General features: G+C 38.2%; 1 protein-coding gene across 1 annotated transcript; it reads right to left on the reverse strand.

Annotated features, from left to right (window-relative positions):
- Positions 1–550: 550 nt before the first annotated feature.
- On the reverse strand, positions 551–15,897 carry FBXL3 (F-box and leucine rich repeat protein 3). Its single transcript, XM_089511143.1, has 5 exons — positions 15,772–15,897; positions 11,117–11,483; positions 7,255–7,377; positions 4,709–4,880; positions 551–2,963 (listed from the first exon to the last, which is right to left on the reverse strand). Exons 2-5 carry the CDS (start codon positions 11,480–11,482, stop codon positions 2,320–2,322), a joined length of 1,305 nt encoding a protein of 434 aa, XP_089367269.1. The 5' UTR covers position 11,483; positions 15,772–15,897; the 3' UTR covers positions 551–2,319.
- Between the last annotated feature and the right edge of the window lie 3,707 nt (positions 15,898–19,604).

Consider the following 19,604-nt stretch of genomic DNA (forward strand, 5'->3'; position numbering starts at 1 on the left):
GACTTAATTTAGTGTCTCTCTTAAAAAATGGGAACATACACCAAACACATCTGCAAATTGAAAGGACATTACGGTGCTACAATAAACACATTCAAAGAAAATCTGCTTACTCAAAATAATTTTCAATCGGAGTTGTACAAAAACATGCTATTTTCATGTTTAGCCCATTAAGCAGTTTCCTCAGCAATATACTCTGGCACTTGAATAACTTGTTCTTACCTCTACATTTGGTATAGAAAAATTACATTTTCTAGCTACAAGAGTGCTACATCGCAGCCTTTTCTAAAATTAAGTATTTTTTTTAACTATAAACCAATAAGCAGCCAATAATTTTTTTTAAAGCAACATTACACAGCTCAAAAATTTGCTTTTAAGCTGAGAGGAATCTCAAAAGGTTTACCATTCAGCTGGGGAAAACCTGTTGCTCAAAGAACAAACTCATCTTCAAACCAATGGACTAGTCTAACACTTCTTTTTACCCTGATCATTGCCAGGAAGTTATATGGTGGTTCTTCGATTTGAGAAGAAGACACAACAAAATACAAAATCCTCAAACACTGATACCTTTATTGGTCCAAACACATAGTACAAAATACATCATGCTATCTTTCAAAGCTTCATTGACTTCTTCACCAAGTCAATATATTAAAAATCATACAGAGGAAAAGTGACTGTGTTAAAGTCACAGGCCTACATTTTGCTCCAGATTTACTTCTCATTTTGTCTCAGATTTACTTCTCTACTCAGTTAAGAGATCCTGGAGGAATATCACCAAAGGCAGAAACCATTTCGCTTCTTGATCATGTGGGGACAAAGAGTAAGTGAAACACAGGCAATAAAATCCCAAATCTATGAACAGCAGCACTGTAACTTCTGTTGAGATCAAGGCTATTTCTTGTCCTATGCAAGGCTAACGTAGGCAGAAAACATTGAATTTCTCAAACGTCTCTGTACTGTTACATCTGGAAAAACCTCTTGGTGCTGTACAGTTAAAACTTGCCAACTGTAGTCCAAATGGAAGCATTCACCTTTGCTGGAGGTAAAACCTCAGAATTAAGTCCCATTCCATTATCTCTCTCTTGTTAAATGTTCCTTTGTTGTGGTTATTACTGTTTTGTGGATTTTGTTGAATTTTGTGTTATGGCCAACTTAGCTACCCCCCTGAATATGTTTGCTAGATTTTAGATGATTTTGTGCATATGCAAAATGGCTTTTCAGCAATGTCTTTCTTCCTATAACATCAAGTTGTTATCCCCACCCCATCAGCACAAATACATACACAAACCCCTTGCCTTTAAGTGAAGGAACTCTCCAGAAAATAAAATACAGAAGTGGCCAAACTCTCCTACCACTGAATATAAAAACATGAGCTGCCCAAGCATAACAATAGCAGCTTCCCACCTTACCTGCCGCCTGCTATTCTAAGCTGCCAAAGGATTCATGGAGTCATTACTTTTTCATTTACACTACAATCCACCTTTTTTTTTTTAATATTTGTGTACAAAAGCTTGGCTTCCTTTACTGGAGAACATATGCAACACTCATAAAAGCAATGTTGCAAAACAGTGTAAGAGGAAAATAAGCACTTCTCCCAGAATGTCACCAAATTACAGCATACTTGTACCAGAATACTTTAGCTACCTGAGCTTTAGTAATACCTTAAAACAGGTTTATATAGAAATATTAACATTCTACAAATGTCAATTTTCCATTTTAAAAACTACAAAGAGAAAAGGAACTTGAGGCTAGTAATTTACACACAACTACGTATTCTAGTCTCCAGAGCAATTTAATAAACAGCAGATAAAACACATTTTATATACAATATGTTGAACTACATTACTGTATTGCTGTCTTTGTAATTTTAATATCAAAACATTTACAACCTACAGACGATTTGCAGTCTAATCTGCTGATTATTCTTCAACTCATGTATTTTTAGTGTTTCTAGGAGTCGACAAAATAAGTCATCATCCAAGCCTTGCAAACTGAATTTCAGTCAGCCACTTCAGTCGTAGTACCTAAAACCAAAGTGCAGTTTAAAACCGTTTATGAATATGGAACTTGAGTATCTGAATAAATGAACTGATTTCTACCTATATTTAGGGCATCTCAATGGAAAAAGAGCAAACGATAAAATGTTGTATACAGGCAAGTGCTTCAGAATATCCTCAGATTCCCCTGATAACCTGGATTTTAGAAACCAGCATTAAATAATACATGTTGTCTAGGACACAAATAGCTTATATGATTAATTTGCAGTATGGTATGCTCAAAATAGAAGACACTGCTCCACAAGCCCTCCTTTCTTTTGAGAGTCTACCATGTAGGCATCATGTCTGGAAACCAAACTCTACCAAGATGTTTCGACACTTCCCAATGAATCTGCTCCAAACTGTACTTCTGGTCAGGAATCAAGACTTCTTCCATGATAGACAGCTGAGACAAGCGGCCACCACACATCTTCACAAATTCAACAAAGGCACTGCAGGAGACTTCACACTCCCCAAGGCCAACAGCTGACAGGTTTTTACAATGTTCTGCAATGCGAATCAGTTCTTCATCCAGTGGCCGTAATCCATTGGCACACACCACTAGTTCAACTAAGCGAGGGCATGTCATTCCAACCCGGCCAAGTACATCTTTGCTGACTGATCTTCCAAAATAAAGATGAGTGACTGGAATTTCATAACGAAAGAATGGATCGAACTCTTCTTCATATAAGAAAAAATACATGACTAAGTTCACTTTGGGAGAATGTCTGATAAAAGCATCCCAGCTGCTCTTCTCAATTGTGTGGAAGTGTGTCTGTCCTGGATTCTCACTGACTACATCAATGCGCAAATGTTCTAATCTGACATGTTTTTCAGAAGACAAAGCAAGGAGGAGCTCATCACTTAGCAGATGGTAGTTCAATGCCAATTCACGTAAACCATGACACTGATCAGCCACACAGAGGATACCTAAAAAAAGAAAATGAAATATCAGAATGTGAGTTCACATCCAACCTGTCATAGAAAGGAAAGGTTTTGCCCTTAAATGGAAAGTGTTCCTTAATCTTAAATACATAAACTAGGTGTTTTGGAAATAAAAATCAAGTGATACAATCATGCTTCACAAACAGGGTGCTGAAAAATAATACCCAATGACAGTCATACTGTCTGACAATGACAGGTTACCAGTCTAGTACTTCTATAAGGCACCAGTTTGAGAAAGGAGTTTAATTGAGTTGACAAAGTGACCTGGATTGCTAGCAAACAATGTCTTAATAATACAGTATGTGTTCTCTATGTTATACAATTTCCCCAAGCTTTGCTAACAAAGATAAGAAGAAGATATAGAAACAAAGAGAATGGTAGCCCTGAAATTAGTTTTTAAAAGTTTGTATTTTTCCACTGTCTAAAATTAAGACTGATTTTAATGGAGCATTTGATTCAGATAAATTATTTGTTAAAATATAGGCCATGTGTTGTGGAAGTCATTAAAGCAGTGACATATTGGCTGAACCATTTAGATAAATTGCTGGAGTGACACATATAAGTAGTTAGGACAAGAAAACACTAAGGTACTACACTCCTTCCATTGTTCCCCATTCATTCATAGAAGGGAAAAATACAACAAGAGACACTGTCAGAAAAAGTACTTAAAAGATACCCTTCCCAATTGACAGGGAAAATCCCTAATCAAACTAGTCAGACAGTACTCTTAAAAGTAAGATATCTCCTGGCTGAAAACCTAATGTTTGTCCTAACTAAAGAAGAGCTAATTTGGCAAGTCAACATTTAAGTAAGTTTCACCGATTCTATGGCTCTACTCTACTTGAGACTAAGCAGTCTACTATCTCAATTTGGAAGATGGAGAAGATGTAAGAGAAGAAAGAAGCATGAGGGGAACAAATTCATTCACAATTTATTATTCTATAATTAAATGTCTATTCTGTCTTTCTGCTACTATAGATATTACTCACATTATACTCAAAATTATAATCACAACATAAATAAATCATTGAAAAATAATCAGGGCATTTATACAAATGATTAATCTGCACTACTGCATGCTTATATTTTGTAAAGGCAAAGCCAAGCAAACTGCATTTCAACTAAAATGTTTATGCAACAGGAAGTTATATATGTGTCTCATGATTTCTGTACAAACTCAATTTCACTGTGTCCAGAACACATAAATATAATGTTACCAGAGGCCTGATTGGTAGAAACTTGAGTATGGACCTGCAAAGCATACATTGCCCCCTAATGCTGAATAAATGAATGCCTTCCAACCCAAGCAATGCAATCCAAGCCAAGCAAGCCTTTTAAATTTCCATTGATTACAATGGAAAAAAATTAAACACGAGCAGGTTTTGAATCTTGTTTGAAATTACTATAATTTATTGGAAGTTACAAGTAATTAATTTAATGTTATTAAATCTACATTCAGTTCCTAAATACACAGTTGCCCAGTTTGAAAGTACCTATCTTCGTTTCGTAAACTGCAAGTTCAAAGTCCACATTATAAGTAACAGCATTATTACCTAGCATAATGTATACTATATGTAATCATACAATTCTGATACAATTAAGTATGTTGTCTTCAAAAATGTGCAAACTTCTGAAGTTTCTTGGCCAGAAAATACAGTTGCAGCAGATATCTGATCAGTCTGGCTGTGTGAAGATAGTAACACAAGAGATAATTCTGACAGCAAGCTCACCTGCTGGAGAAACATGAGGACAGCTGCTCATCTTTAACAGTTTCAGGGTATCACTGTTATTAGCCACTAGTACCTTTAGAGACGGATCATCTACTGGTGTATCATCTATCTTAAGTGAAGAAAGGGATTTGGAGTTTACAAATACCACGGTCAGTGCAGAAATGAAGTGTGACTGTAGAAAGAGAACAGTAAAACCAAAGAGTGAAACCTAAGACCCAATACAGAATATATTTCATCCACAGCAGAAAATTTGGACAAGTACTTTAGATTTTTTAGGCCTCTCCTAAAGAGTACAGCTCAGATAACCAAGCTCCTGGTAGACTGACAAATCCAGATCTTCACACAAGCATGACACTGACTGCATAATGCAGAGCCAATAAAATGCACTGAGTTATGGCTTAATGAAAGTAGGGACTGGTTTTGTCTCCAAAAGTATGAGCAAGTTTCACAAAGTCTGATGCACCTAATCCCATTTTTGTCCAGCAAGCTCAGGATCAGTTTACATGAGAAAAATATCCAGACTAGCACAATGGTGGATGGCCTTGCTCAGTAACTGCCAATCTACAACTCAAATGCCATTCAAACAACATAACTCAGAGTTAAACAATATGTTTAAGAATCAGTTACATTTTTCAGTCTTCAGATGAACCACCACATCATTATTGCTAGTATTTTTGTAAAAGTAAAAAGGGTGTGCTGCACATTCACACAAAAAAAATGAGTCTCATATGGAATCTCCTACAGCACCATATACCAATTACAACACTTATACAGAAATATAAATCAAACCTCATTCTGTGAATTACCTAATTTGAGTTGTTCCTTTTATAAATGCTAGTTATAACTTTCATTTGCTCTGTCTTAGGAAGAGCTCTGGAAACACTCATGGACAGATAACTTTTCTACATTGACAAAGTTATTTCATGATAACTTGACTTAGGAACTGAAAGGTTTCCTACATCTATGTAATATTGGAAGAGATTACATTAAAATACCTACTTCTGTAAGAAACAAATTAATGTTGGCAATAATTGCTATTACACATCTGTATGAGCATATTCAGAGTTGTAGATGTTCAAATTTTCTACACTGAGTAGACTGAGCCTGAGAAAAAGATCAGAGAAAGTTCCAAGGGGAAAAAAAAGCTAAAAGAAAATGGTTTATGGAAGAGAGGCCATGGCAGGAGAACAAAGAGAATGGAGCAACAGAGATACAAGGGTATCTTTGAAAGTTTATTATTTTTCAAAGGTTTTAGAACAGCACATGTGACTTTCCCGTACAGTGAGTTTTCTTCCTTGTTTACTCAAAACACTGCATTCACTGTTTACAAAGATAAACAGAAAGGAGAGGAGAATGGCCTATGTTAGTTCTGGTATCCTAAGGACAGTAAAGCAACAGCCACTGTCTGTCCACAGCCAACGGAACGCAGCACTATGAAGCAGCCCTAGCTTACCGTACTCTGGGAAGCAGTGACAAACTATGGTTTATAATTCCAAGAACAAACTTTGGTCTTTTATCTCCCCGCCCCCTTGCCGAATAAGCCTCAAGATTACAAGCTTTTGCTTTACAGCCAACTGCAGCTTGGCATGCAAAATCCAGGTCAGTTAAATTAGTCTTAACTATGACTAATTTAAAATTTAAGTGAAGACTTTTTAACCTCACAGACTTGCCAGAAAAGGGCTGGGGAGCACAGAAGCTGCTGGATAGTTCATGAAACAATAAATCAGTTCGTCACTGCATCTAAATATAGGCCTGGTACAGACTGGCTGAAAGCAGCGGTCTGGGGCCGATTTTAGGACTTGGGAATGCAGAGTGTCTGCACGCTGCCAAGCCCTACCGCACACTGCTGGTGCCATCATGGCATGGCCCCACCCAAACTGCACTGGCTGGAAGTGATGCGATTGGGCGCATGAGTGCTCCAATTGCACCCCTTCCAGGAAGCTGCTTTTGGTTGCCGTTTTTGCTCCCAAAAGGGAGTGCATCGTTGCCATGCCTTTTGCTTGCTGCAGCAACGATGCGGGGCAAAAACGGGCGGCACAGAGCCGCTTGTCTGTCGCACCCCAAAGTCTCTCTCTCTCTCTCTTTCTCTGCATGAGGGATAAACAAGAAGACATGCACATGCTGAAACAATTATACCATAATGTTTCTTTTTCTTCTTTCTCTTCAGGTACCTACAAGCATAATGAAAGCAGCTAGTGAGAAATACCAGGAGAGAGGAACATGAATTTGCTACCTGGGACTCCAGGCAGTAAGGGGAAGTGAGTTTAGTTTCTGCGAAAAGCATTAGATGACTTTGTAAATGCAAGCACAGCAAGATTTGCAAGGTAAGTTTACCCTTGGCATGAAAAGGAACAGACTGAAAGAAAAAGTAATAGGACCATACCATGGGAACCCACTGCAGCTCTGAAATATCTGGACCATGATCACCAGAAATAGAGCAAAGCTTATTGCGGCAGTTACAATGATAGACAGCAGATCAGACATTCATAATTTATTAGTTTAATCTCTTGAACTTTTCGAGCATTAGTTTTCAGTATGATTTATACCTTTGGTAAATCCATGAAGCTTGGTCGAGCTGTTGAAATTAGTCCTAGTGTTTTTAAAGAACAGTTCACAAGCTGCGATAAGATATCACAAGCTGCTTCAGCTGATTCCTTGCTACTGTCCACCTTTAAAAGAAATAAAGACTCCATTGATGCAAACATCCCTCCAGAAAATGAAAACATTCTATGTATTTTCAAAAACATATCTATGATCCACTATGTAACGGACATAAAGTGACTGAAGGGAATAAAGCATTATTATTCACTTTTATTCTGGCTATGAAGAGTCAGATGGGAAAAGTTTCTCCATTTTGACATACAAATGATTTTGAATATCAACTAGGAGATGATCCAATCATTGTTAACTTTTAGGAAGACACAAGAGATGAAATTTTGCAGCTTATCTTCCATCCAGCAAAATCCCTTCTGTTCAATCAGGATTTTCCATCACATATCCAGGCTGCATCCTCTCTGCAGAAATAATCCAGCTCGACACCATTTTACCTGCCATGGCTCCAGGCTAAGGAATTCTGGGAATTGTAGTTTGTTGTGGCACCAGAGTTACTGAAGGGCCTCCTGCTCCCTAAAACAACACTATCCTTTCTGTCCTACTGTACCTTATGCCCGAAACTGTCTCCCAAGCCACATCTCTTATTTCTTTTAAACCAATCTTCAGAACTCAAGTTTTGTGGTTGGAATAACGCAATAAATTATTATAATAAATGATAGTACATATAATTAAAACCATCACATATTCTTTCCTCCCTTATCTATCATTTTAGATCATACACGCTTTTGGTTTGGTCTTCATAGAGTACATGCATATAAACAATTAAATCTGTTATTAAAATATGACCCTTGTTCATGGATTTCAATTAAATAATTGGAAAAGCTTCTGAAATAACTCTATAAGATGCAAATATAGTGTGTGCTTTTTATTAAATATCAGACAAATGTGACAGATCCACTGTGTCTAAAGATGTATGGCCATGGCTGGAATTTATTTGGGTTACTATTTCCTATGACCAAGATGTTACATCTCTTTTAGCTTTTTTAAAAGTTCCATGGTAATCTGTGAGTTTAACAGATTACACACGGCAACACAGTATCAAAATCCCAGGTGCCAGTTACTATTGGCAGCTGACAGATAGCACGTATTTTCCCAAAACACCAAGATGTTTTATATCAAGGGTGGACAACTGTCAGAGGTTAAGAAACTGCACTGAATCTCCAAGGAACGTCAGAGAGCAGTCCCTACCCAGCCTTTAAACAAAATAATCCTTAAAAACGTATCCCTCTGAAATGGCCACTCAACACTCCCAAGAAGCACAAAAGGCAGTTTTGCCATGTGTGGGAGTGAACTGGTTTTAGACCCAGGAGCAGCATTTCCCCCCCAATACATCCTATTAAGGAAGTCCTCCCTTTGTCTTGAAATATCCCTGCCTTCCCATCCCCATAGGATAAAACTGCATCCTAGTGGGAATAAAAAGATATTGGGGTGACACACACAATAAATAAATGTTTTGGGTCCTTGGGATGCTAAAAAATGGCCTTGGTGGTCACATGAAACATGTATGCCACATCTTCCCTTGTGTTATATGAACAATGGTGGTCATGAGTCAATACATTTTTGCCTGGCCTTGGTGGCCTATCAAAGATTGGTGGCACAAGGACAATAACCCTTCATCCTTATACCTAGAGGACGTGGCGAGTGGGATGGTAGTTCCCATACAATAAAAAGTAAGTCCAAAGTCAAAACCCACATGGGGGTATAACTTGTTCTTCATGTCTCCTTGATTTCCTACTCCATCTCAAGTGAATGAAAAATAGAGATGGAACTGTACTGACCTCGTCTGCATATGAGGGTTGCCAGAAACTCCAACCACAAAATGTCCATCAGGTGTACATCTGCTTGTCCCTGTGCCAGCTCAGAGCATGAAAGCAGAGACTTGCATTTGGTAAAGTCTCCCTTTCCACAGGTTCAAGTTTGGGTGGAATCCTCAGGATTCTCTGATTCACCATAGCATGTCTGACCACACACTGAGATCTGTTAATACTGTCCTCTTGGTGTCTTCTCAACTCCGTCATTATCCAAACCACCCAATAAAGGACACAAAATACACAGAGAATCCCTACTCATCCTGAAGTACATCTTTCCAAGCCTCATTAGGACTCTTAAGGCAACATATTAATTCCTTTTACTGCTTTATCACACCAGTGGGCAAACAGGATTTAAATGAGAGTTAAACTAGAGAAAACCAGGAAATGCCTGAAGTATATCACACGACGTTTTCTGGTTTTCTCTAGTTAAATTCTACTTTAAATCCCATTTGCCCACCAGTGTGATAAAGCAGTTAGACTTTTTGTTGAGAAGCAACGAGGAGTACGGAAACAGCATCTCAGCAAGTGTATCCCCAAGAACAAATGCTCTACTATTTATAAATAAATGAAGATTCAAGCAAGATAATGCCCTTGTAGCCTAAACTTCGTTAGTATAACTCAGACATAAGAGGGTGATAAACAGTAAAAGGTTTAGCAAACTATAAACACAAACTTGCAAGTCTAGCACCATGAACTGGATGAAAGGTAGTAATAAACAACTTGTTCCCAGAAAATACCAAGTGTGAAACAGAAGCATGCTTCATGCATAACATAAACTTTCCAGAACAGTTTCTGGAAGTTTGAGAACCTTCTGGGTCCATATATTAAAAGAGGTATCTTCCATTTGCAGTCCATGCATGAAACCTAATGTTCATACTATGATTAGAATGGTTTCCCATTCTGCTTCTTCACAGCAACCAAACTTTATTCCTGAGTCCTTCTCTAGAAATGTATGACACAGAGGGAAGGTGGGTAAATATATCTATATATATATATATATATATATATATATATATATATATATAAACAGTAGATGATCAGAAGTCATTGCAAATCTAAGTAATTTATTCTACAAGTGTAATGCAACAGCTGAAAGAAGAAGCCTTTGCAATGCATTGATTCAGGAGGAACGGTAGAAAATGTCTGTTCAGAAAATGTCGCTACCAGTCAACTAGGACTACGACAGTCACAATGGGAGAAAAAACCATCTTTGTGCTTAAATGTCAATAGTTACTCTAAATCCCTGCAACACAAAGCACTTCTTCCTGCTTGCCTGCTATTCTTTCTGCTCAGAACAAAATGTACAGGTGTCTTTGCTTTCCCAACACAGTTTTGTTGTTTCGTTTGAAGTTGGAATGTTACTTGTCTGAATTGATTTTTACTACCCTGGAACCAGCTAGCATTTTCAAGTAGAATATTTTTCATGTTAAAACTACCATAGCAATATAAACCAGTCTGCTGGATTAGTGCAAACAAAACAAAATCAAACAGCACAAAAATCAAACATCAGTTCTGAATGCAGATTTTCCATGTCTGGTTTAAATTTCAATATTCAGTGTCTGTTTGAGGTAACAATATAACAACATAAAGGTTCAGAATGAGGTGAGGTGCATTTAAAAATGTGAATAAATTAGATTAATCGGACCCAGTCTCAGCAAGGTGTATTATCAAGTACCAAAATATATTTCAGATTTTTAAAATTAATACCTTTGTGTAGTCTTCATTTTCCTTGATAATACCAAATATCTCTCTACCAAAGACGAGGTACTGTAATAATGGCTTTAAAATAGTTTAAGCCACTTAAAATATATATTTAATACAATTCAACACCACAATCTAATTTAATTTTTTTATTAAGCAGTATGCTTAATAATGCAGCATGCAGGTATCTCCTCAGGGCTACCACACGTATGTTGAGCTGGAACAGAACCGGCAATTTACAAAGCATTTAAGTTAATTTGTTTTTAAAACTTAAATTAGTTACCTTGAAGCTGACATACTGCAGATGATTGGAATGCCTTTTGATAATTTGCTTGATAAGCTCTGGATGGGTAGCCTTTAGGTAAGATGTAGCTGGCTGATTCAGTTCAAACTCGAAACGTCTCCAGAGCTCTGGCATATGAAACACTTGGTTCCACCTGCGGCAGACTTGTGAGGCATGCGCGCGATCAAGGAGAGGCAAATACTGGAATATGTGCAGAACCACCTCCGGGATGAGGTTCCCCCATTCAATGCTCTCAATATCGCTTACAGATTCTTCATCTGGGATTTTCAGGTTTTTGCCACCAACTGTATTCTCCTCTTCTGAGAACTGACTGCCAGCTTTACTGTTTTTTCTTCCTCGTTTCATTCTGTTCAGGCAAAAACATTTTCAAGATACATTTTCCATAGATCAGAAACCCATTTCCCCAAAATCAGACATTATTGCCTCCTTTTTTTTAATTCTCACCACATAAAACAAAATCTAAAGGAGAAAAAAATTGCAAATGTTCATATTTTTTTTCCAGATTAGAGACTTCTTTTTGTAATACTGTTTGTATAACACTGAGGATATATTTGTCATTTATGAACGCAAAATAATGATAAACAGTGGAAGATACGATAAACACAGTTCGCATACTGATCTTTATGATATATCTGCATATGGGATCAAGTATCTTAATACGCTATTTTCACAGCAAAACCATCATGCTTTGGTTAGCATGATTTGGGACTGTATAGATTAAACCAGCCAAATTCACTGTTAATAATTCAAACATTAAGCATACTTGCTCATACCAGGTTATCTACCTCCGACATCAGTGGATCAGCATAGTTTGTGAGATCTGTCTCACAAATCCATCCTCTGCTCCACCCCAAGAAGCCATTTGTCAGCACATAAAATCTGAAGCACTGGCTGAAATAATACCAGCTGAAAATTTTGGCTGTTATTTTACATTTCCATGCTTAGTTATTTAAAATAAACATATATACACTGCTTCTTTTGATCTTCCTAACTCCCAAATTCCATGTTAGAACATAACCTAAATAAACTAGTTCTAACACAGTCATACTCAGAAACACAGAAATCAGTCCATCAACTGTAAAGAGAAATAAACCAGCCCTTTGTTTATGTTTTGGATACATAAGTGCCAGCTCTGCCAATGAGGGATAAATGTTCAGTACTGTTTACACTGAACAGACCTGTTACATAGAAACAAGACAAACAGTTATTTGTTGTATTCTGTTAAAATTACTTTTGGCTGTACAGTCAGAAGACAAAGGAGGGGAAAAACATTAAAGAGACTTTAAATTAGTTTGGGTTACTCCAGAGCCTTGAGAATTGTAAGAACCAGTCTGTATCGTAAAATAATGCAGATTTACTACACTTCAATTCTTCTTCTTGGATAGACATATGAACAACCTCCAGTGTTTCTATGGCTGTCAGAAAAAATAAGTTCCCAGAAGGAGCCCACATTTGAGGACATTCTCTGGATTGCCATCCAGACACACAACTGGATATTTCTAAAATTGCAACTGGAGTCTCAAGCGTTAATATCCTTCCACATCCTAATATGATTCAAGCCCCGCACAAGATGCCACTGACAACAATACATAGCATGTACAGGTGGCACAGGCATTGCACATCATAGATAAGTGACCCACTGTAGTGGGGGGGGGGGAACCCACTATACAGGGAAAGGGAGGTGATGTAGGTGCGATTGACAGAAGTGTCGTAAAAGCTCTAGCACATTCTTTGAGGAAAGCAACCATATTAATAGAATACAACATACAACAACGGCCCTCACACAAGCTATGCCTGAATTGGGGGCAACACCGAAGAGAAACAATCTAACTCTTGATTTGGGTGTCCAAGTGAAAAGAAGAAAACAATACAATCTCAGGCTCTGGTATACAGTGGGGGTGAAGGTAGGGAGAGGATGCACAGGGAAAGGGGAGTAATACCTAGCATCTTCAATCTATCTGTCCTCCTTCAGAGACAGGCATGGGAAGTCAAAGGCTTCCATGGCTGGCATCCTTAGTCTTTTGTGGGTCTTTCGGTCTATGTGGCCATGTCCTAGAAGAATTTATTCCTGACGTATCACCAACATCTGTGGCATCTGGCATCTTCAGAGAATGCTGGCATGGAAGAGAGTTTTGTGTGTGTGTGTGTGTGTGTGTGTGTGTGTGTGTATACACATATAAATATATATATATCTTCAACTCTCTTCCGTGCCAGCATTCTCTGAAGATGCCAGATGCCACAGATGCTGGTGAAATGGCAGGAATAAACTCTTCTAGGACATGGCCACATAGACAGAAAGACCCACAAATGAGAGAGGCATGCCTTTGCAAAGCATATTTGCAATGTGAAGGGTTGGGTGGGCAGGTGAAAACAGGAGAGATGGGAGGGCAGGGAGACTGAGCATGCTGGGTCTCAGGTGCAGCTGTACAAGATGATGATGATGGTTTTATTCCTATATAATAGTAATAATGTATAATAGCAGTATTACAGTCAGCCCTCTGTATCCACAGACTTTTTTTTATCCATGGCTTCAAGCATCCATGGCTTGAAAGTATTTTAAAAATATATAAATTCCAAAAAAGCAAACCTTGATTTTGCCATTTTTTAAAATATAAGGAATACTATTTTACTCTGCCACTGCATTTAATGGGACATGAGCATCCATGGATTTTGGTATCCAAAGGGAGCCCTGGAATGAAAGCCCAGCAGATACTGAGGGCATCTTATTACAATAGCATTTCAATCCTTGAATCTCTGTAGTGGTTTAGAGGGTTTCTATACCCTTGAATCCCTATCAAGGTAGAAAGGCAGGTTATTATTATATTATAATATCCCACCTTCCTACCAATATAATATAATATAATATACTAATACCCTACAATATTATTATTATTAGTAGTATTAAAATCCCATATATTAATAACAATACAATAATATCCAGCTATATTACAACACTAATAATAATAATATCCCACCTTTCTACTGGTATAATTAACTAATAATAAGACACTAATAATATTTATAATACATTATTATTGTTGTTGCTGTCGTTAATATCCCACTCTTCTAAATATATATTAATAACAATACACTAATAATATCCAGCCATTCTACTTATACAATAATACACTAATAATATTCCACTTTTCTACCTATATAGTAATAATAACAATATCCCAATTTTCTGCCAATATAAATAATAATAATAATACACTAATACTTATAATACAATACAGTATTATTAATAATAATACCCCACCTTTCTACCTATATAATAACAATACACTAATAATAACAATATCCCAAGTTTCTTCCTACACAGTAATAATATCTCACCTTTCTACTATAATAAACTAATAATAATACAATTATACTGTATTTATAATAACAACACACTAATAATAATACCCCACCTTTCTACCAATAGACTAATGATATTTATAATACAATATTATTACTAATAATATCCCACTTTTCTACCCTATAAATAACAAGGCACTAATAATAATGATATTCCCTCCTCTCTACCTAAGTAACAACAACAACAACAACAACAACAACAACAACCCCATGTCTCCCAATGCAGTGGGCTCAAAGGTGGCTAACAGGAGAATGATAAGAGTAGACCTACTTCTTGCCACAACAGTCTTTCAGAACCCAAGGGAGGAAGGAAGGAAAGAAAGAAAGAAAAGAAGGAAGGAAGGAAGGAAGGAAGGAAGGAAGGGAAGGAAGGAACGAAGAGAGGGAGGGAGGGAGGAAAGAAAGAAAAGAAAAGAAGGAAGGAAGGAAGGAAGGAAGGGAAGGAAGGAAAGAGAGAAGGAAGGGAGGGAGGGAGGGAGGAAAGAAAGAAAAGAAGGAAGAAAGGAAAGAGAGAAGGAAGGGAAGGAAGGAACGAAGGAAGGAAGGGAAGAGAGAAGGAAGGAACGAAGGGAGGTAGGGAGGAAAAAAGGAAGGAAAGAAAGAAAAGAAGGAAGAAAGGAAGGAAGGAAAGAGAGAGAGAGAGAAGGAAGGGAGGGAAGGAAGGAAGGAAAGAGAGAAGGAAGGAAGGGAAGGAAGGAACGAAGGGAGGGAGGGAGGGAGGGAGGGAGGAAAGAAGGAAGGAAAGAAAGAAAAGAAGGAAGGAAGGAACGAAGGAACGAAGGGAAGAGAGAAGGAAGGAAGGGAAGGAACGAAAGGAGGGAGGGAGGAAAGAAGGAAGGAAAGAAAGAAGGAAGAAAGGAAGGAAGGGAAGGAGGAAAGAAGGAAGGAAAGAAAGAAAAGAAGGAAGAAAGGAAGGAAGGAAAGAAGGAAGGAACGAAGGGAGGGAGGGAGGAAAGAAGGAAGGAAAGAAAGAAAAGAAGGAAGAAAGGAAGGAAGGAAAGAAGGAAGGAACGAAGGGAGGGAGGGAGGAAATAAGGAAGGAAAGAAAGAAAAGAAGGAAGAAAGGAAGGAAAGAAGGAAGGGAGGGAGGAAAGAAGGAAGGAAAGAAGGAAGGAAAGAAAGAAGGAAGGAAGGAAGGAAGGAAGGAAGGCAGGCAGGAAGGGTGCTAGGAAACGGGAGGACAGAGCCCTGAAACGCGGGCGAGGGGAGGGAAGGAGGAGGGAATGAGAGGGTGTGTCTGTGTCTGTCTATGATCCGTCTCCTTGAGGGCTCACCTGGGGCGCTTCCCTTCAGCCGGGGCTCCTTCCTCCTCATGGGTCGCCCACAGCTCCAGCTGCACAAGGGAAGAACGACCTCCTCCTGCTCCTCCTCCTCCGAGGAAAGCGTCGGAGGCAAAATGGCGGCCCCGGCCCCTGGCGCGCTGCGACGGCGCTGGCCCTCAGGGCGCATGCGCGGGAAAGGAGGGAGGCTCTTCCCTTGCTCCTCCTCCCAGCCCCGCCCCTCCCGCGGAGATCACTCAGGAGAGGGCTCTAGGGGTTCGGGCGCTTTTGTCCGCGGGCGACAATTCCGGATTGTTTTCGATGCTAGCGCTCTTCTGGCCTGTCGCAAAAGGAGTAGAAGAAGAAGAGAAAGTGAGGCGCGCTTTACGGCCAGCGAGAGTGGCTGAAGAGGTGCATTGCTTGCAGTGGCACCTTTGCAGACCTATTATTATTATTATTATTATTATTAGTGTATCTTTATTATTATTATTATTATTATACAGGTAGAAAACGTGGGATACTATTATTATTATTATTATTATTATTTATATCAATGTATTATTGATACTTATGATAATATTAATAAAATAATATTAATATTGTGTATTATTAGTGTATTATTACTACTATAGTTTATGATACAGGTAGAAAGGAAGCATATTAATAACAACCAAGATACTTGCAGGCAGTGAGATCTGAGGTATTTGCTGCTATGGAGGCTAGGCTGAACCTTGCTCATCCTAAGGTTTAGAAGGAAGATACATGTTTGAAGGAAGGAATTTGATAGATTGAGGAAAATGAGGGTTTTTTTTTAATTATTGAAAATATATGAATTAATCAATTTTTGCCACTTTTTAATTCTCAGGGTTGAAGGATATCATTTGGAATAAAACAAAGAAGGTGAGGGGCAATAAACATTTCCACAAGAGCAATTCTCCCCAACATAGAGGGGAATAGATGTCTCCATCCTTTTAATTTTGCAGTCATCCAACTAGTGATGTCTTTTAATTACGTGGTTAATTACGTAATTATTGCCACGTGGCCACATTGCAACAACTACCCTTCATAATGCCCTTTCTACCAAAGCGTGGGACATCAAACGTATATAACCAAAAACGGATGATAAAACACAACACTATGAAATGAAAAGATACTAAAACAATAGGTTGATACTAAATGTGTTTAAAATGGTTTCCGTCCAGAAGCCAAGACAAAAATATAAATTGTGGGTAATGCTGAATATAATTTTAAGCATGGCATGGACCACGCTTAAAAGGAGTAGCCAAACTGTCTTTGGTGAGAATGGTTTTGTTTCCTTTTCTGAAAATAGGGCTAACAAATAAAACCAAAATATTAGATTGTGAAATATTGTCTCAATAACTGATATTTTATTAATAGTTTATTGATGAATAAAATGCTTACGATAATCTTCAATTAATGCTATTTGGGCTTTGTTTCTAAGCACACTTAGGACTCAATCTGGGAAAGGAACTTAGAGACTTGCAGAAGACATCTCTCCCCTGAAACTTTACTGTATTGGTTTGGAAGACCATCTGTCTCCTCTGCTTTTTGCCTATCAGATGTTCTCTCTTTCAAACTACACCAAATCAAGAACTAAATTGAAATGTTAAATGGCTCATCTCAATCCCACCAAACAGCGCCGGAGCCTCTTAAAACAACTTTATTAGTGCATGCACATTTGCAGACAACAACCTGCTTCGTCGGATATATGGAGTGTCATCCAGGATTTCAGGTTTATATACAGTAATCTTGGGTTGGAGTTTGTAGACAGTGAGAACAACAAGAAATTAAATGCAGAAAGACAGTTACATTACTAACACATTTGGCAAAACTGATGCTGAGAACACACCTGTCAGTTGATAAGGCAATTATGATATGTAGTCTGATAAGAAACCATTATCCAAATAGAAACCTCTAGCAATACACTGAAATTAATTGCAAGTCGTTCTGCTCTCCTTTTGAAGTTTCTTTGCTCCTCAGTGGCTACTTTACATTCAGTAATAATAAAGTGGGTTGTTTGAAATTTTGAGGTGTGAACAAAGGTGCTTTAAAAAAGGAAGGATAAAATGAAAGCGCTGATATTGGTGTTTCAGAAAATGAGACTGATTACAAGTTTCAGATTTAACATTAAATGGATGATTCTAAATATGAGAACCCTAAATATGAGATTCTAAGTATTGAGATATTGCTACTCACCTTGATTTTAACCATTTATATTTAAAAATTTTGCTATTTCAGCTGACACGGGAGGAAACAACCCACTAGACAGTGAGCAGTGAGTGAGGCAGGGACCTGGCAGGAAGCTGATTCTCTGTCTTTTTTCCTCCTCAAAAACCATGTGGCTACCTGGAGAATAAAGCCTGGGTTTATTATCTGGTTTTGGTGAGAAGGGGTAGGGGTGAAGCAAGCCAGCAACACAGGTCTCTGATGGGTTCTCATGGCACAGTGAGAAACAGACAAACTGCAAACCCAAGACTCGTGACTGGTTAGACACTCCAAGTTAGCCAACATGCCCTAGCAAGTCTGGAGGGAATATTGCACTAGTGTCAAGTAAAGGTGTCTTGTGTCCCTTGGGAAGAAGTAGTGATTCTGGGATACTACTTACAGTTTGGTGTTCTTCTTGGAGCCTTAAGAGCTGTTTTGAATCTATTAAAATAGTTTCCTACATTGGTAATGATTCCTATATTCAAATCTGTCTCTGTGCAGCTTTTTAATAATGTTTACTGCAGCAGTTCTCAACCTGTGGGCCGCGACTCCTTTGGAGGTTGAACGACCTTTTCACAGGGGTTGCCTAAAACCATTGCAAAACACATATTTCCAATGGTCTTAGGAACCGAGACACTGCTCCTCTATGGTTGGGGGTCACCATAACATGAGGAGCTGTATTAAAGGTTGCTGCATTAGGAAGGTTGAGAACCACTGGTCTACTGAATCTTTTATGAACCCCATGTGTTTTAAAAAACAATTTTTAGCATTGAATTCCTGCAGAATTTCCATAATCACTCTTTCCATGTTCATTTGACTTAATGCCCGGTGACCTAAGTTTCGTGAGCCTATTCCACTCCTAACAACATGCAGACATTTTGGAGTGCACACTGAATAAGCATTTCAAGCATACTCATTTGATTATTATGCAATTGAATGCCTTATAAATAATATATACTCCCTTGCTTATTCATAGCCTTATTTTGATCCAGTTGTGGCTATCACAACGCCACAAGGCTGGAATCCCAGTGACCTGCCTTGATATAAATGAATTTGTATCATAGACTTCTAGCCAAGATGGTGTTCTGATCAAACACAGATATGTTGATTCCTTTATTATTTTATTTGTACTTGCGAGAATGGGGCACAGGAACTGGTGGAATTTTTTCATCATTTTGCAGAATGACTTGCCTGGATTGTGGTATTTTGCACCTTGAAATGAGGGGAGGAACACTATTTGTCTCTTAGGCAGCAAGGTTTCTTGGGTAGGCTTGGTTTGGTACATAATATTCTTATTCAGCATAATTTTGCAGTACAAACCATGGCATCTATGACTGCTGAAACCTTCTACCAAAAGGAAAAGTTACATTCAGGAAAACCACTACTGTTAAAAACATACTATTATTCTTACTTTTGTTATATTACTCAAGAAACTGTTGTGGTGTTGTGTGCCTTCAAGTCATTTCAGACTTGTGACAACCCTAAGAACAGGATTCTCTGAGGTTGAGTGTGACTTGCCCAAAATCACCCAGTGGATTTCCATGGCTGAGCAGGGATTTGAATCCTAGTCTCCAGCGTTGCAGTCCTACACTCAAACCACTATACCATGCTGGCTATATTTC

Source organism: Sceloporus occidentalis, unplaced genomic scaffold, assembly GCF_023333645.1.
Source record: "Sceloporus occidentalis isolate IW3139 unplaced genomic scaffold, rSceOcc1.0.p SCAF_2, whole genome shotgun sequence".
In the NCBI taxonomy this organism is placed as follows: Eukaryota; Metazoa; Chordata; class Lepidosauria; order Squamata; family Phrynosomatidae; genus Sceloporus; species Sceloporus occidentalis.

What these genes read in the sequence shown, in the direction of transcription:
- FBXL3 (XM_089511143.1), bottom strand. Translation starts at nt 11,482, where the DNA reads ATGAAACGAGGAAGAAAAAACAGTAAAGCTGGCAGTCAGTTCTCAGAA. An exon ending in TGCAGTATGTCAGCTTCAAG is followed by an intron (nt 7,378 to 11,116) that starts GTAACTAATTTA and finishes TTTCTTTTAAAG; the next exon opens with GTGGACAGTAGCAAGGAATC. An exon ending in GCTTCATGGATTTACCAAAG is followed by an intron (nt 4,881 to 7,254) that starts GTATAAATCATA and finishes CTCTTTCTACAG; the next exon opens with TCACACTTCATTTCTGCACT.